Genomic DNA, 18,289 nt, shown 5'->3' with positions numbered 1-18,289 from the left:
AAAGTTTATTCTGAAGTTAAAAAGGTCACACTAGTAATAGTACAACCAGCTGACATGACATATAATCATGACCTATTTTATAGTCCTCTTCAAAGAATATTCATCAGTGAAGCATAGCTTGGGCGATGGACACTTTATTTACGCAGTTCAAGCTTTTAAAATGGCTACATTAAAACTTTTATACATGGCTATGATTTTAATTTATCACTCTTTCCTGCTATTTTCTCAGATATATTGTGTTCTGAATATTGTTGACAGAATTACAATGTTTAATTACACCTCTAGACTTTATTAATGGCCAAAGCTTTAAAAAATAAGTCATATTTTCCAAAGTTCTGATCTGAAACTGGATTTTACTTGCCTTTGTGAGAAACAAATTTTATTATCATGCACTGGCAAGCACCGTTCTGTCTCTTGAGAGATTAATATTGTAAGCAAGTTATGCAGGTGATTCAAATCCAGTTAATCTCACATAAAGAATGTTATTTGCATTGCCAATGGCATTCACTCTGATCACTCTATATCTGTATAATTAGCTATTGGACATATTCGGTGGCCTGTATGAGTGATACAAAATGCAGAAAACAATATAAGAGAGAACTTGTTTTTTCCTCATTCGCACTATGCAAAATGCAGAGATGATGGCAAACTGGAAATAACAACTATTGTAATTTGTTTGTCCTTGATAACTGTGGTCTGCACTTACACAGTTATTTATTTTCCAGCAAGTTCTTAACAGTTGTGGAAAATATCCAATTCTTAGATGCTGCCACAGGCACCGACTTTCTAATGTGCAGTCCCAGTCCCCAACCCCACTCCACCCCTTCCCCAAGGCCTCACCCCCACCCTGCCTCTTCCTGCTCCCAACCTGCCTCTGCCCTGCTTCTTCCTTGCCTCTCGTTGCCTCGCCCCCTCCGCCAAGCATCCCTCTCTTCTCCCCCCAGCGCCTCCTGCCTGCCTCGGAACAGCTGATCCATGGCGGATGGGAGGCACTGGGGTGGGGGAGGAGGTGGTATTGATCGGGGGAGCTGCCAGTGGGTGTTCAGCACTCACTCTTTTTTTTTGTGGGTGCTCCAGGGCTGGAGCGCTCACAGAGGTGGCACCTATGTATGCTGCCTTTCTAACATGCTTTCAAACTATACTTGGTCCTGCCTCAGTGCAGAGGGCTCAACTCAGTGATCTCTTGAAGTCCCTTTCAACCATGTATTCCTTTGATTCTATGCTCTTAAACTGCCTGATGCAGAAGGAAGTATTCTTCCTTAAGACCTTTGAGCCAGTTACTGACATATCAACAAGTTTCTTCTGAAAATGTGTTGGGATATTTTTTGTGGTTCATTCTGTGTAGGCATATACAGCAACAGATAAGAATTTAATAAATATTACATTTTTAATGAAATAATGGACCATCTGGAGCTTTGCATTGCATTTTGTGCTTGCAAATCTGCACATATTAGCTATATGGATGTCTCTGATGTGCGTGTGCGCGCGCGCGTGCTTATGTATTCTTTCAATCAAATACACACTCAACAATATAAACAAGCAACATCACATATGTTTGCACACATACGCACATATATGTAGTCAGAAGAATAACACAGATGTGCCAGAATAGAGTTTTAAAATCTCTTTGCCTTTCACAGGTGGACACTACTTGTGTGATCCTCATTTTTCAGATGCCTGATCTGAGATCTGATTTGCAGAAGTGCAGAGCACTCACGGCTTCAAATGAAGTCAGTGTGAGCTGCACTTTGACCATTTAAAGTGCTGTGTAGTGCTAACTACATGGAAAATGAGGTCCTAGGGACTTCAAACTGGGATCCCAAAAGTAGTGGATACTTTCAAATATAATATTTCTGTGCTTTACTTTCCCATCTCATGAGGTGATGGAAAAATTAATTTATTATTTTTGTGAAGCACTCAGATACTATAGTGATTAGTGCCATAGAAAAGCCCATGAATTTAATAGCTAATGAATTAAGAAAATATTTTTTTCTCACAGCAGGATTTGAACTGTGTGCAGTAAATGAGGCCTGAGGCCACCCATTAAACAATGAGAATGCAACAAAACATCGAGTGGCTGCTCATTTAGTTAATATTGTCCATTCTATTCACTGTAAAAAAAATAGCATGCAACCACATAATGTAGTCAACCTGTGAAATTCAATGCTACAGGAAGTCATGAAGCCAAACTTTATGAGCCAGATTCTGATCATATTTATAGTGTAAATCTGGATTCATTTAATGTAACCTCTCAGCTCACTGAGACTGAAATATGGGCTGCAATGCGTGACAAGCCCCTTTATTTTTAAATCACTCTCTGTAGTGTGAATGACTCTTACTGTGCCCTCTTTAATTGTGATCTATATAGTTTATAATAGTAAAAGTGTGTGTTTGGTGGAGGAATGTTGGAACTAAATTTGGGTGAAGCATAGGCAACTTTGAGACTAAAGTCAGTGATATGTCTTGAAATGAAATTACCTTGGATTTGTCCCAGTATAACTGAGGTCAGAATTTGGCTTGAGACTAAATTTGAAACAGGACTGGATAAGATTCTAACAAATAATAATTTTTGTAGCTGTGCATGCTAGAATAGCAAGGCTAAGCAAAACTAATTATTCAGGGCATCATTTTGTTTCTAGGGCTGTCATAGCATTAAAAAAATTAATCGTGATTAATTGCATGATTAATCACGCTGCTAAACAATAATAGAATACCATTTATTTACATATTTTGGATGTTTTCTACATTTTCAAATATATTGATTTCAAGTACAACACAGAAAGTGTACAGTGCTCACTTTATACTTATTTGTATTACAAATATTTGCACTGTAAAAACAAAATAGTATTTTTCAATTCCCCCATTGCAAGTACTGTAGTGCTATCTCTTTATCATGAACATTGAATTTACAAATGTACAATTATGTTAAAAATAACCTGCACTCAAAAATAAAATAATGTAAAACTTTAGTGCCTACAAGTCCATGCAGTCCTACTTCTTGTTCGGTCAGTCACTCAGACAAACAAATTTGTTTACATTTGCAGGAGATAATGCAGCCCACTTCTTGTTTACAATGTCACCTGAAAGTGAGAACAGGTGTTCCCATGCACTGTTGTAGCCAGCGTCACAAGATATTTATGTGCCAAATGCCGTAAAGATTCATATATCCCTTCATGCTTCAACCAGTATTCCCGAGGACATGCATCCATGCTGATGATGGGTTCTGCTCAATAACTATCCGAAGTAGTACAGACTGATGCATGTTCGTTTTCATCATCTGAGTCAGATGCCTCCAGCAGAAGGTTGATTTTCAAGTGCCTTAGCTATCTTTAGCAATCTCACATTGGTAACTTCTTTCTATTTTGTCAAATCTGCAGTGCAAGTGTTCATAAAACAAACAACAAGTGCTAGGTCATCATCCGAGACTTCTATAACATGAAATATATGGCAGAATGCAGGTAAAACAGAGCAGGAGACATTATTCTCCTCCAAAGAGTTCAGTGACAAATTTAATTAATGCATTTTTTTTTAACGAGCATCATCAGCGTGGAAGCATGTACCCTGAAATGGTGGCCGAAACATGAAGGGGCACACAAATGTTTAGCATATCTGGCACGTAAATACCTTGCAATGCCAGCTGAAACAGTGCCATGCAAATGCTTGTTCTCACTTTCAGGTGACATTGTAAGTAATAAGTAAGTGGCATTATATCCCGTAAATATAAATGAGCTGTTTGTCTTTGCAATTGGCTGAACAAGGAGTAGGACTTAGTGGACTTGCAGGCTCTAAAGTTTTACATTGTTTTGTTATTGAGTGTAGTTATGTAACAAAAAAAATCTACATCTGTAAGTTGCACTTTCACAATAAAGAGATTGCACTACATTACTTGTATTAAGTGAATTGAAAAAATACTATTTCTTCTGTTCATCATTATTAGAGGGCAAAAATTAGTAATCAAAAATAATAAAAACTAAAACTAAGTGATTGGGCAACAAAATAGCAAATGAAATTTAATGTGGATAAATGTAAAGTAATGCACATTGGAAAAAATAACCCCGACTATACATACAATATGATGAGGGCTAATTTAGCTAAAACAAGTCCGGAAAAAGATCTTGGCGTCATTGTGGATAGTTCTCTGAAGATGTCCACACAGTGCACAGAGGTGGTCAAAAAAGCAAACAGGATGTTAGGAATCATTAAAAAGAGGATAGAGAATAAGACTGAGAATATATTATTGCCCTTATATAAATCCATGGTACACCCCCATCTCGAATACTGTGTACAGATGTGGTCTTCTCACCTCAAAAAAGATATTCTAGCACTAGAAAAGGTTCAGAAAGGGCAACTGAAATGATTAGGGGTTTGGAGAGGGTCCCATACGAGGAAAGATTAAAGAGGCAAGGCCTCTTCAGCTTGGAAAAGAGGAAACTAAAGGGGGATATGATAGAGGTATATAAAATCATGAGTGATGTGGAGAAAGTGGATAAGGAAAAGTTATTTACTTATTCCCATAATACAAGAACTAGGGGTCACCAAATGAAATTAATAGGTAGCAGGTTTAAAACAAATAAAAGAAAGTTCTTCTTCACACAGCGCACAGTCAACTTGTGGAACTCCTGAGGAGGTTGTGAAGGCTGGGACTATAGCAATGTTTAAAAGGGAACTGGATAAATTCATGGTGGCTAAGTCCATAAATGGCTATTAGCCAGGAAGGGTAAAGAATGGTGTCCCTAGCCTCTGTTCATCAGAGGATGGAGATGGATGGCAGGAAAGAGATCACTTGATCATTGCCTATTAGCTTCACTCCTTCTGGGGCACCTGGCATTGGCCCCTCTTGGTAGACAGATACTGGGCTAGATGGACCTTTGGTCTGACCCGGTACGGCCGTTCTTATGTTAATATAAAGTGAGCACCGTACTCTTTGTATTCATTGTTGTAATTGAAACCAATATATTTGAAAATGTAGAAAAACATCAAAAATATTTAATAATTTTCACCTGGTATTCTATTGCTTAACAGTGCAATTAAAATTGAAATTAATCACATTAATATTTTTGAGTTAATAGCATGAATTAATGACAATTAATCGACAGCCACATTAGTTTCTTGTGGTGGCTTTAGTGGTGTAGATCAGGTCTAGATGTACTGCAGGGTGTTTTCACTTTCCTCTACAGTATCAAGTATTGATTATCATGAAAGGCAGACTGCCACATTAAATAGCCTATTAGACTAATATTGCTTGGCAAATCCTTTATTATTATGGCTAGACTGTAGGTTTTAAAAAACTCCCTGCATATGGGGTGGAGCAGAGTAAGGAGGAGCACTCAGACAGATATAAGGGGGAAAGCAACAAAAATGATCAAAGGTTTAGAAAACTTGACTTATGAGGAAATACTGGGCATTTTTAGTCTTGATATAGGAAGACTGAGGTGGGGACCTGTTAAGTCTTCAAATATATTTAATGGCTGTAATAAAGAGGATGGTGATCGATTGTTCTTCATGTCTACTGAAGATAGGACAAAAAGTAATAGTCTCAGTCTTCAGCAGGGTATATGTAGGTTAGATATTAGGAAAAACTTTCTAACTGTAAGGATAGTTAATCACTGGAATTAGGTCATCAGGAGAGGTTGTGGAATCCCTGTCACTGGAGGTTTTTAAGAACAGGTTAAACAAACATTTGTCAGAGATGGTGTAAAGGAGTCCCATTAGGTTTTTATCCCAGATGATGGAAGACCCTGACCATACCCACTTATCTACACTGGGTGGCTTATGTTCAGCTTCAGTTTCTTAGTCCTTGGAAGGGGGCCCCTGCCCATTGTGGGTCTTCTGATATGGGATCAAAAGGAAAATAAATGTACCAATGCACCTGAGAATAACTGCTTCCAGAGCCAACTCAGAGTAGAAAAGGCCTGCAGTACCTTCTCTCTAAGTAGCAGTTTTCTAGGAGTCCTTCTACCTGGATAGCTGAATCAGGCTAACTCTGTCAGGCCTACCCTGGAAGTTCAATGCATTTCCTGTAGTGTTGGGCGTTGTGATCTCCTGGATGGGAGTTCCCATTGCGGATTCAGGAGTCGCTCCAGTTGTTTCCTGCTCAGGGTGATATCTCCCCTGGCTGACTACAGTTTCCTTTCTATTCCCCGCCCCCCCAACAGTTCTGGTGCCTTTCTCATGAGTGTTGGTTCTATACCCTGTCAGGGATGGTCTAGGTTTATGTGGTCCTGCCTCAGCCCAGGGAGCTGGACTTGAGTTCCCTTTCAGCCCTATATTTTTGTGATTCTATGAATCTCTGTCTGGACTGCTCCTTGTAGGTTGGCAATCTACTCCATCTCTTAGTGGATTACTGATCCTGGTGCACTAGTGCTACTCTGTGGCATGGTACAGAGGAAGAGGGCAGTGATCCCACTTCCCTGCCACATTTTCTGATTCTCATTTTCCACAAACTGTCTGTACACTACCCAGAGTGCAGGGAATGCAACTGTGACTGTGTGTAGCTATTGTGAAATTAGCAAGAATGGGATGTTTTTTGCTTGCCCCCCTGCGTGGTTGCTCACAGTGTAGCCATAGACTTAGTATTTCGTAGCTTGTTGTTGCACATTTAGAACGAGAGTAGATACAGTTAAAATATTTGTTCTCTTTGTAAAGCTACTTTTTCTGTGGCAGCTGATTATGTAGTTTTGCTGCCCCTGTTTTATGTTTATGTTTTATGCAGAATATGTTGTGGCAGCCACTGACGTTCCTTCCTTGTTCTCAACTATTGAGTGTATCTGTGCAACTTATAAACAATCACATCTTCATCAATTCATCTATATCTGTATCTGAAATATTTTAATGTAGTCAACCCAACTTACTACATATCATTTTAAAATCTCTTTCAAGAACGACCCACGTTTCTCAGGAGACCAATTAACCAAGTGGTTCTGGAGGAAGAAGCTGTAGAATTCCGATGTCAGGTCCAGGGGGATCCTCAGCCAACAGTCCGGTGGAAGAAAGATGATGTGGATTTGCCAAGAGGAAGGTAAGAGTAACCATTCCTGTTCCCATTGTCAGTCTCTCCTCTCTGGTTAACCCCGATTGCTTTGTTCTCTAGTGTAAAACCCTAGTAATCAGATATAATAGGTAAGGAAATTTATTACCTGTTGGTCAAATTACCCTATCAAATATGCTCCTGAGCTGGTGAACTAAGGAAAATCACTTGGGGTATGATGACCCATGGAAAAGGGTCTTGGGAAGAGGAGTGGTGGAGAGTTATTTTGCCCAAATGGACATTCACTCCACTTGAAGAACAAATCTGATGAGCCCCCAGAAACAATAATAAGTACTTTAGAAAGCTGATATTCCAGAGAATAACTTACAGATGCTGTATAGGAGGCAAACAGAGCAGAGTGCTTACATACCACTTGGAAACAGTAGTTGGAAGGCATAAAAATAAGGCAGGCTGGAAGGGTTTGCTGGCTGTTCTCCAGTTTTGCACAATGGTTTGAGGCTAGAAAATAAGTCTGTCTTTTCTGGAATATTTTGGAAAGAAAGAAACAAAGTGCCAGAAGTAGAGAAAATAAATTTAAGAGGGTTCAGTCATTAGTAACAGATGTTCTGGCAGGAGGAAAGGCAGGAAACCACTAACACAACAGACTTAGTTTAACTTGAAAAACATATTTCCCCGGTGAAAGTGAAAAATAAGGCAACACCTTGAAAAGGTAGTTATTAATAGAGAGGTGAATATTTGTATAATAATTTCAAGTGCTAGAACTGTAGAGGACTGAGCAAATGAAGGATGAGAAAAGAACTCCAGCTGTGAACACATTAAGGGTGTTCCCACTAAAATGAATTGCAAAGTTCCCATTGGTTTCCCTGGGAGGAGAATCAGCAGGAGCGGTCATGATCAGCAACCAAACATTTCTCCTTACCTGACCAAGCACAAACAAAAACAATGTTCATTTTTCCAGCAATGGTAAAATATTTGGTCACGACATGTTGTTGTTGATATACAAGTAGAAATAACGTTAAGGTAGTTTGCATTCATCATCCAACCCGTTGTTCATCTCCCGCATAAACAGTATACTGTGTCATACTCATTATATTGTCTTTTCTCATTCTTCTTGAAATGTTCTGTATATAGACAAGTAAAGTGACATGAAAAATAGCACAAAACCATGTGTAGGTATTTCGTTAGCATGTACCTTGTCAATAGAATAATACTCTCTATGGAAAATGGACATTTCATTGTATTGAGAGGTTTGTTTTTTTCTGAGGTATTAATAAATAATTTTCGGGGGGGGGTTTCTGTGGCTTGCTCCATTATTCTCCGTATGAGCTTGTGTTGTGATAAGATGTTGTGAAAGGTAGCAAGAACATTTTGTTTGACATGTAGTAAACTTTACCTATCCCTACCCTGACTTCCCTTTGGTAGACTGAAGGCCTCGTAACACCTTCATCTGTTGACCAAAAGTGACTCTGACCATGCCTGTACTATGAGCTAGGGTCTCATTCTCCTGCTCATGTACACAATGAGAGCTCAATGAGGGCTAGCACAGGTATAAATAGAAGTGTAGCTGTGGTACTAGTGCGGGCAATGGCAGCATGGCAGAGTTTAACTGTGCAGAGTTGAAGCACTGCTGAAACTGATGGGAAAATACTCTGCACGGCTAAGCTGTGCCTCCACTTCTGCCGCCCTTGGTACCACAGCTACCCTACCATTTATACTGTCATCAAGTTATCGCGTGTGTGTGCCTGTGAGCAGGGGAATCACAACCCTAGCTCATAGAATAGTTGTAGCCTTTGCGGGCCTCAGTTTTCATGTGCTTCAATTTATGTGTGCTTAACTTAAGACAACTTAAAGAAGCCTGATTTTTAGAAAATGCTCAGCAACCAGCATCTGAAAATCAGGCCCCATTAAGGTGTCTGAAATTGGGTACTCAAAAAAAGCATACTACAAGGATCTATTATAAACATACCACTCTTTCTTCCTGGATGCATACATATTAATCCAAAGATTTTGCTGCTCTCGGTTTGGAGGGTATGACCAATCTATTGCTCCTTCGTGATCTACTTTTGATTCATACCCCACCAATAGAAAACTGCTGATCTTGTTGCTTTAACTGCCAAGTTTGATAAAGATTTCAGGCTAATAAAGAACTCCTACCTTCTGGATTTTAAAATATTTAATGTTTGGCTTTTATTTTTTCACCAGATAATAATAATAATAATAATTAATAATTGAGTTCTTTAAAAAATGTATTAACTGGAATTTGTTTCTTCCTGTAACATTCCTACTAGTGATATATTGTGACATCAAAACTAATGTAATGATAATACATATTGAATTTGGGTATACTGTAATGTATTTGCACGTAATGTGGTAAGACTAATATTTTAGGAACTGATCCTGCAAACACTATTGCCAAATGTAGCATCTACTGTTGTGCACAGGTCCATTGAAGTCAATGGTAGCAACTCATGGTGCAACAATACTCTCAGTAATATTTTCAAGATTGGGTTGTTAATTCCCCCCACCACCCAAAAAATTAATAAAATGACAAAAAACAGAATAGAACAAATAACCTTAAATTTGTTACACATGTTGAATGTACCATTTGAATAGAATGCGTGTTTATAGCTATTAAAATATATCTTTACTTTGCAGCTTAAAATAAAGAGAGATTTTTGACAGAGCTTTTGTTCCAAATGCAGTAACAAATGTATGTATATCTAGTGTGAGAACCAGCGTCAGGGAAGCTTATGATTAGAATATTGACATCAAACTTGGGATTTTGATGTGTGGGCAGATCAAGATGTCCTTTTGTTTTTGATTTTTATTTCACTGCATATACTTTCATGCTTAGGACATCTATTGTGTTCAGGTGTTTTGTTTTGTTTTTTAATCATTGTTATTACTATTAAGTCAGTCTTGTAAGTAGAAATTTCAGATTCTGAACTGATGGTGGTTTGCAATTAAGTTTTATATTTCATTAGATCAGTGTTTCCCAAACTTGGGATGCCACTTGTGTAGGGAAAGCCCCTGGCGGGCCAGGCTGGTTTGTTTACCTGCTGCATCCGCAGGTCCAGCTGATCGCGGCTCCTACTGACCACGATTCACTGCTCCAGGCCAATGGGGGCTGCTGGAAGTGGCGCGGGCCGAGGGACGTATTGGCTCCCATTGGCCTGGAGCAGCAAACTGCAGCCGTTGGGAGCCACAATCGGCTGGACCTGTGGACGTGGCAAGTAAACAAACCAGCCTGGCCTGCCAGGGGCTTTCCCTAAACAAGCGGCATCCGAAGTTTGGGAAACACTGCATTAGATCATATTCATTCTTACTGCCTATATGCTCTTCTCTTTCTTTTCATATTTTAACTATTGTGAGATGCATTACCTTTAATTTCATATCCAAATATGATTTCTTCTTAGGAAAAGTTTGATTTTAAAACATCCACCGGGCTTTCATAACACACACACAAAACTGGTTTTCATTGTTTACATAAATGGAAGGAAGATGCATGCTAACATTCTGATCATAACCAGGTTTAGCCAGCAGAGAATACTGCAGATGTTGTGTTTTTATAGTGCAGTTTAACATTGCATTAACAGGTTTTTTGCATTTATAATTGGAAGGTACAATGTTAGAATCTTCATCTTAGTCCTTAGAACATCACAAGCTGCTACAATGATACTTAGATTCATTCATTTTAAGACCAGAAGGTCTAGTCTGACCTTCTACATAATGCCCAAGTCTTTTTCAGATTTACTGCTTCCCAGGATAGATTCTTCCTCCTCTTATAAATGTGGCCTGCATTCTTAAATGTATAACCTTATGTTTGGCCCTGTTTGTTTGTGCCCCTCTTACCAAGCGATCCAGATTACTCTGTATCAGTGACCTCTCTTCTTCATTATTTACCAGTCCACCAATATTTACATCATTTGCAGACTTTATCAGTAATGGGTTTGTGTGTCCTTCCAGGTCATTGATAAAGATATTAAATAGTATAGTGCCAAGAACCAATCCCTGTTTGATCTCATTAGAAAAACACCTACTTTATGATGATCCCTCATTTACAATTGTATTTTGATATCTATCAGTAAACCAGTTTTTAGTCTGTTTATTATGTGCCATGTTGATTTTGTATTATTCTATATTCTTTATCCAAAATTATGATTCCAAGTCAAATGCCTTTCAGATGTCTGAGAATATTATATTAATTTTTTTTGGTAATATGTATTTTCCATAAACCCAGGTTGGTAATGCAACGCTGACAGATCCTGGTCATTGGTGGACAGGATTGAACCTGGGGCCTTTGGAGCTAAATGCATGAGCCTTTACTGCATGAACTATAAGCTTATAGCTCTTAGCTAAGGTTGTAGAGCAGATTCATTAGTCTCTTCCTCTAAGTGGGCTCGATGGCACCAGAAAGGACAGAACACCACACCCAGGAGGTGTGTGGGTTGCATACTTCCCCTAGCTGAGCAAGCACGTCCCGAGCTTCAGAGACTTCCCAGATGAGTCCTCACTTGTAACGCCAACAGATCCTCTGTTGTCAGTGGGGGGATAGAATCTGGGGCCTCTGGTCTTAGTGCGTGAGCTTCTATTGCATGAACTAAAAGCCATATGGCCATTAGCTAAGGCTGTGGAGCAGACTCATTAATCTCTGTCTCTAAGTGGTCTCGGTACTACGAGATGGGACAGAACACGACACCCAGGTGTGCGGATTACAGTAACATAATTAATGCCAATCTTTTTTTAACTCTTTTAGTTGAGTCCTTTGGTTTAGGTAGTTAGCATCAGTCATTCCATTATTTTTTTCTGGGATCAATGTCATACTAACAGGCAGACACTTCTCAGCAATCTCACCAGGAAGACTAAGGATTCGAAGGATGTTAAAGTTGCTCTCTCTAGAGAGAGGATTAGAGCACCCCCCTCCATGATGACATAGCTTCATTGAAGTAAATAGATCTACAATGTTTTATACCAGCTGGGGATTTGGCCTAAGTTCTTTAGGTCAAGGCTGAGATACATTGATGAGGCAGTACAGGGAAGGCTTTATGTGGACAGAGCAGGACAATGAGGACAGACACATGCATGGAATTAAGCATAAGATCACAACTTTAATTAAACTTTATCACAGGTGAGGCTACCCATCTACCACCCATACTCTGCTATACCAGGCGTTTATTTGGTTCCACTGCAGGAGTTACAGGGCTCCTTACCATGTAACCCATAAAGCAGAGTAGGCTCTCCTCAGTCTACCCTCCAGGAGTCAGCTTTCTCTGAGTCTTAGCACCTTCCATCTCCCTCCTCCCCCGCCGCCATCCAAGGAGAACAGAGGATGTAGCAGGGCCACAGGGTCTGACCCTATCACAAGAACCCAGTGTCCTTCACCAAAATCCCAGGTTTCTTACCTCTGGGAACCATTCATTAGCCACTCTGGCAACTGGCCACAGGTTGCAACAAATAAACAACTCCACCCTAGTACCTCAGTTACATACTAAGCACCTTCCTACTTAAACTCCCTGGTCTTCTGCCAAATGGCCCATAGGAGAAAAAATTCCTTCCTGATCTCCTAAACAGGTGATCAGCTAGACCTGCCGCATCTGTCTGGCCAGATTCCCACTCCTTGTTTGGAAGGGTAGGGTGCGCTGCTGGAACAGAGCTGAAGCAGGCTCCACATGGCCTCCATGCTGGATTAAATCCTGAAGCTGGAGAATGCTGGCCAATCAGGGCCTTCCACTCCCCAGCTGGCCAATGAGTTCCAGAGACTCCCAGGGGGAGGTGCTACCTATTGTCCCTTGGCAAGTGTCTCCCTCCCTGGCTGCTTGGACGGTCTCCCTTTGTCGCTGACCCCATCAGATCCCTGTTTATGTGGGTGAGTGGATTTCTACTACCCCTTCCTGTACCTTACGTGTTCACTGAATAAGAAGATTACTTTAGCTTCTAGTTCTTTCATTCTAGTACATTTTATGACCACTCAGCTTCCTTTAAGGATGAGGTAAAGGGAAGAGAAATCTATCATTTATGTAAACAAAATCTTAAAGTGACGTCCTCATCATTCAAAGAGTACTTGGGACTCTAAAGCCATTTCGAACTGTATTTTATCTAGGCAGCTGAATTTAGAGTAATCTGAAAGAACAGCTTTTACTATATATATTTGTTCCATGTAGGCAAAGATATTTGTCTAGCTGTAGACAAAATGAATATCTAAAAGATGGGCAAGTGACAGCATGACAGCTTTGTCAGTTGAAATGAAGACAACTTCCGAGTATTTTCTCTTTGATTGAATGGGAGATATTTTTTAAAGAGAAAATGAAGCTAACTTGCATCTTCTGAGCACCTCTATTATAAGCATTTTGCATCTATGTTTCAGTATGAAACCTTCAGAAAGTTTTCCCTTTGCATCCCTTATTACATAAATAAAACCCTCCTCTGAGCAGATGTTCCACCCATTTATTTGTGTTACAGCTTAGAGTGTCAATTTCCTATTTCCACAGCTGATGACATTCTTTGTGCAGCTGCCTAATGTTAGTGTATATTCTGTTTTTAAATAATATTCTCCTCTTGGCTTCATCCCAGGAGTACAATGGCAGGATTATACGAGATTCCCACTAGGGTGACTAGTGTTAAAGGTTTATTAAGGTTTCCATTCAAGATTTCAGCTTTCAAAAATGTCTAGTTCAGTGATGCTAGAACATGAATTTTGTTATACAGAGTGTTAGACCCTGATTCTGAAATGAGCACCTCATAGGAAGCAGTTGTACAAAGTAATTTGCAGGATCAGGATATTAGCCTACAAGAATGTAAATGTCTCTCTCTCTCTATCAATCTAAATTCTTCTTTAAACTTTACTGAGAAATATAAGAGTAAGGAGAGCATAATCACGTATCATACTTAGGAGATAATACAGTCAAATTATATAGCTATTACTACACCAAACTTTGTGTTGCATAGTAATTGAAAAGCCCTTCAGCTCCTTAGAAACCTTCCTATTATAGTTTTAATTATAAAGATCCTTTTGTGAACAATGTGTATCTCAAGTTGCAGCTGGATTAATTTAAGAAAAGCCAGCAACTCATAACTCCTGAAGAAACTTTGAGTATTTTTAAGTTATATTAACAATAAAGTTGTAATCTAGTGTTTTTGTTCAGATTCCTATTTACAAAAATAAATGAATGATGTTATTTTTAAGCTGAATTCAAGTAGAAATATGAAGTTTGGATTGGTGTTTTTAGCAAGATTTTTCAAAATTGGATCCCTAAAGTAAGTTTTCTGTGATAGAATTTTCAAAAGTGTCTAAGTGGTTTAGGAGCATAAATCCAAATGAAAGTCAATGACTGGTGCTTCTAAGTCATGTAGTTATTTTTTTAACAAAAACCTTACTCTTAAATCCTTTTGTAAGTGCTTAAATAAAAGACCTGATTTCCAAAAGTTCTGAGAAATGAGAGGTAACAAAGTAAGTGGTCAGGGCACTATCCTGGGACTTCGGAGACCTGAGTATAAATCCCTGTTCCACCACAGATTTCGGGTGTGAGTTCTGGCAAGTCACCATAGATACTCTTGAAAATCTCATTAGGAACCAACCTGCATCATTAGGAGCATAAATATCTTTTTAAAATTGGCCCTTAGTGTCCCTATAATTCAGTTCCTCATCTGTAAAATAGAGATAATAGCATGTGAGGAAGTTGTGAAGGTAAAGACAAAGACTATGAGATGCTCAGATAATAAAGTAATAGGAGGCTATATATGTATTGTAGATAGGTTTTTTATTTTAAACTTTGAAGTAGGCGCTGCAAGGAAAATATGTAAAGGTTTTGGTGCCTGGTGCACCTTTATTAACCACATAGTTACAGAACACTATATTCGTTTCCAAAGAAACTGGTCATCAGTTAAGAAAGCTCTAAGAAAGGCTCCATGGACACAGTTTATTCAATAATATTGCTGCCTACAGCCACATTCCTCTTATATTGTTTTGATTGTATATTAACTGAATTATTCAGCATTTCTACTCTTTTGTAGACCACAAACTCCTCTCAACAGATTAACAATTCCCTAGATTACAAATTTTTGGTACTAAACCAACAGGGAAAATTATAGTACAATGTGAACTCTGGGATGTGTAAAGCTTCATTCCAGAGGCTGTCCATTTTGAATCAATGACCCAAGACTGAAATGCACTGTGAGTCAAGGAGAGAGGCACATGTATATTTTATTTTAATTGCTCTAAAAATTCTACATCAATCCATAGCTACCACACTGCACTAAGGCTAGGGGAATATTTAATCAAGTAGGACTCATGTCAAACTACTGAAGGTGAACAGGAAATTGTGGAGTCACTAGCCTGATGCCCCTAGCTAAAATATTAGGTTCACTATCTCATGAATAAACTTGGTTTGCTATACAAATGATACAGATAGACAGGACAAAGATGATTTCAAAGCAGCTGAGGACAAAAGATTATTTCAAAGCAAATAAGTTAGGCAGAGGAACCATTGGATTTTTTTTTTTTAAATCCAGTGTACCACACCCTTTTTCAGTGACACAGTTCGGTGTCCAGTTGTCTCCATGATACATGATTGATGTAAACAGGACTTACTGAAGGGCAAATAGACTCCTATGAAATGGGGAGTAACAGTTAAGACCTCTAACCAAATATGGCCTTATTCAAATAACGACTCTGCTCCTTTTAATCCTTAGAACAGGAAGGGGGTCATTGTTATTGTTTGAGATTCTTTGGTGGAGGGGTGACATTTCTTTGGCTTTCTATTTGATAAAAATTTGAATAGAGTTTGTGCAGTGTTTCATGTCTTCAAATTTCCTAGTAAAGCCTAAGAGAGCAGCTGCATAGCCTATAATTATGTAGCAAGCAATACAGGATTTTTTTTTTTCCTGAGGAAGTGAAGAGATTTTCAATTACAAGTTAAAATTTATGACACGCTGTAATAACTGTTTAAACCTTTCACAACGAAGAAGATAGCAGTGCCAGCTCTTCATAAGAGTGAGACTTACTCAGAGAATGTATTTTACAGTTGCCTTAAAAAATGTCTTAAGTAGCAATCACATGGGTCTTTTTTTTTTTTTTTTTTTTTTGGTATTCCAGCCCAGAACAGCTGGTTGAGCTCTGTAAATACGTCTTTAATGAAATTACAACCTGCACTTGTAAGTTCCATTTACAGACACTGTCTGATTAGATGAGCATTGTACTAAGGAATGAAAAGTGGCAACTGCACCAGCAGAAAGAGTAATTTATTTTAGATGCCATCCGCACAATGGGAGAAGGTAGGCAGGGAAACCTAAAGTTATACTTCAGAATTAGAGTGGTATGCAGTTTACATAAAGTGCATTGCTAAGTGTTATAAGATTGAGGGTTATTACATGAAACAGCAGAGAAAATCATAAAAAACAGAGGTATGGTTTGTTATTTATTTAAAATTGGCAATGTTCATTTTAAAAATTATTTTGGAAAAATGCGTGCATTATGTTCTGTTGTTAAAGGATAATCTCTTGTGCTTATATGTAAAAAAAGTCATTATTCAAACCTCTGATTTTATATTTAATTTAATTAAGCAATTGTTGAAGTGAGAACAATATGAGCACCAACTTCAGTCACAAGTGAGAATTTAGAGAAAATTAGAAGTTCTCTTTTTGTTCAAGTATTATTTGGCTACATTTTGGCCTCAACTGTAAGGCCCATGCAGCAGAAGTATCCATGACACATTTTTAAATCTAGTATCTTTTTTTAGTGCACATAATTTCATCCACATTCTGTGGGCACAAATTCCATCAATTGGATTTCTGATTTGCATGCATTGTCAGGCAGAGATCTAGTTTCCAGGATTAGCACTGGTAATTTCTGTGGACACAAAATTGCAGGTACAAGACTAGATTTTAAAAATCATCCCTTTAGTGTCCACAATACTAGGACTCTTCGGAAAGAGTTTCATGTAAGACTTGTATCAGGTCTTCTAAATGAATAAAAGTCAGAAACTTTAATTTTTAAAAAGGATTTAGTTAGGGTCGGATCCCGAGCACATATATTTTCCTTTGACGCCAACATCTCTCAGGATCAGGCTTTAAAAGCTGTTTCAGTAAGTAAGAAAGAAACTGTATAATTTTGAATTCTGTTGTACAAAAGAAGCACTACATAACAACATTTATATTTTGTGGATGGAACAGTGAGGTATTTAACTGCAGTCTCTTCTAGATACAACCAAGGGGAGAATGACCTTTCAATGAAATATGAGTTAATAACCCTACAGTGCTGAGTGCTTTGGTCGAGTTAATCTTAGTACAGATTGTAACAAAATGTAGTCTAATGTGTACTGAAAATTAATTAGAGGAAAGACTGTTTTAATGGTGTGATGGATCTAATCTTTGATTACATCAGCACATTTCTGTTGCAATTAATAACAATTAATTGTACTAAATAAAGGAACCAGGGGGGAAAGGTTTGTCATATTAACTGTAGCACTCACACTAGATCACTTTACATCCATTGTTTTTTCCATTCTCAGCATTTTGCTTCCTAACCTAACCATCAAGGAGAGACTGACTCCCTTTATGAGGAACATAGGGGAGAAAACAGGATGTTTTTAATAGCTTGTCAAAGAAAGATAGTAAAAGAAAGAAATTGAATGTGCTATTTGTATACTTATGTGCAACTGGAGAGACTAGAGGCAGTTTCCAGAGGATATTGTTGTCCAGTGTTAAATATAGCATATGGCTGGTGTATGTTGGTCTATAATACAACTTGTAGATATTTCATACAACTTAACAGATCAAAAGTAGAGGTCCAAAACCTGCAATACAAACATGTTTATTTGCTGCTATCCTAAAACAGATCAAGTCATTTAAAACTGAGGTGTGTGTGTGTCTTCTATATAATTCTTATCAAGTATCAAAGTGGTGCCCCACTCACCATGATTCTCTCCTGTTGGCCCTTCCCTTTCACCTGAGAATTGATTCCCCCTCTCCTTTGTATTTAAGAGTCAACAACCATCCAGAGAGGTGAGAAAGGGAGTTGATACCTCTCAGAGGTGGTATTATTTCAAACTTTCTGTTTGCCGACTCATGAAGACAATCCTGCATTGATGTGATTCAAGTCTGGAAGAATTTATTTACAACCATGTGGCTACAGACTTAAAGTGACCGTGTCAACCAGCAATTTAGTGCAGAGATGCTCAAATTTTGCCACATGGACAACTGGTGTTCTGTGGAGCACTTGCTGCTTTCCCACTGAAAGATGGTTGGTCACAGATGGTTTTTGGTTTTTTTCCACCTTTTCAATCCTTTTAAAAATCATGAATACTT

The 18,289-nt window shown here is 38.5% G+C and overlaps 2 protein-coding genes across 23 annotated transcripts in view; one reads left to right on the top strand and one right to left on the bottom strand.

Moving 5' to 3' along the window:
* LOC127054628 (uncharacterized) overlaps positions 1 to 18,289 on the bottom strand; it is a 600,194-nt gene that overhangs the window by 192,576 nt on the left and 389,329 nt on the right. The gene's annotated exons all lie outside the window — the stretch shown is intronic.
* The window catches only part of ROBO2 (roundabout guidance receptor 2), a 1,593,247-nt gene that overhangs the window by 1,418,090 nt on the left and 156,868 nt on the right, over positions 1 to 18,289 (top strand). For all 22 annotated transcript variants that reach the window (XM_050956226.1, XM_050956216.1, XM_050956330.1 and 19 more), the window contains one exon: positions 6,880 to 7,018. In XM_050956226.1, the coding sequence (XP_050812183.1) occupies positions 6,880 to 7,018 (139 nt within the window). The remainder of the gene's footprint in view (positions 1 to 6,879; positions 7,019 to 18,289) is intronic.

The sequence above is a fragment of the Gopherus flavomarginatus genome, chromosome 1, assembly GCF_025201925.1.
Source record: "Gopherus flavomarginatus isolate rGopFla2 chromosome 1, rGopFla2.mat.asm, whole genome shotgun sequence".
Classification (NCBI taxonomy): Eukaryota; Metazoa; Chordata; order Testudines; family Testudinidae; genus Gopherus; species Gopherus flavomarginatus.
The sequence above is the reverse complement of the archived record's forward strand: the minus strand, read 5'-3'. Positions and strand labels throughout refer to the sequence as shown.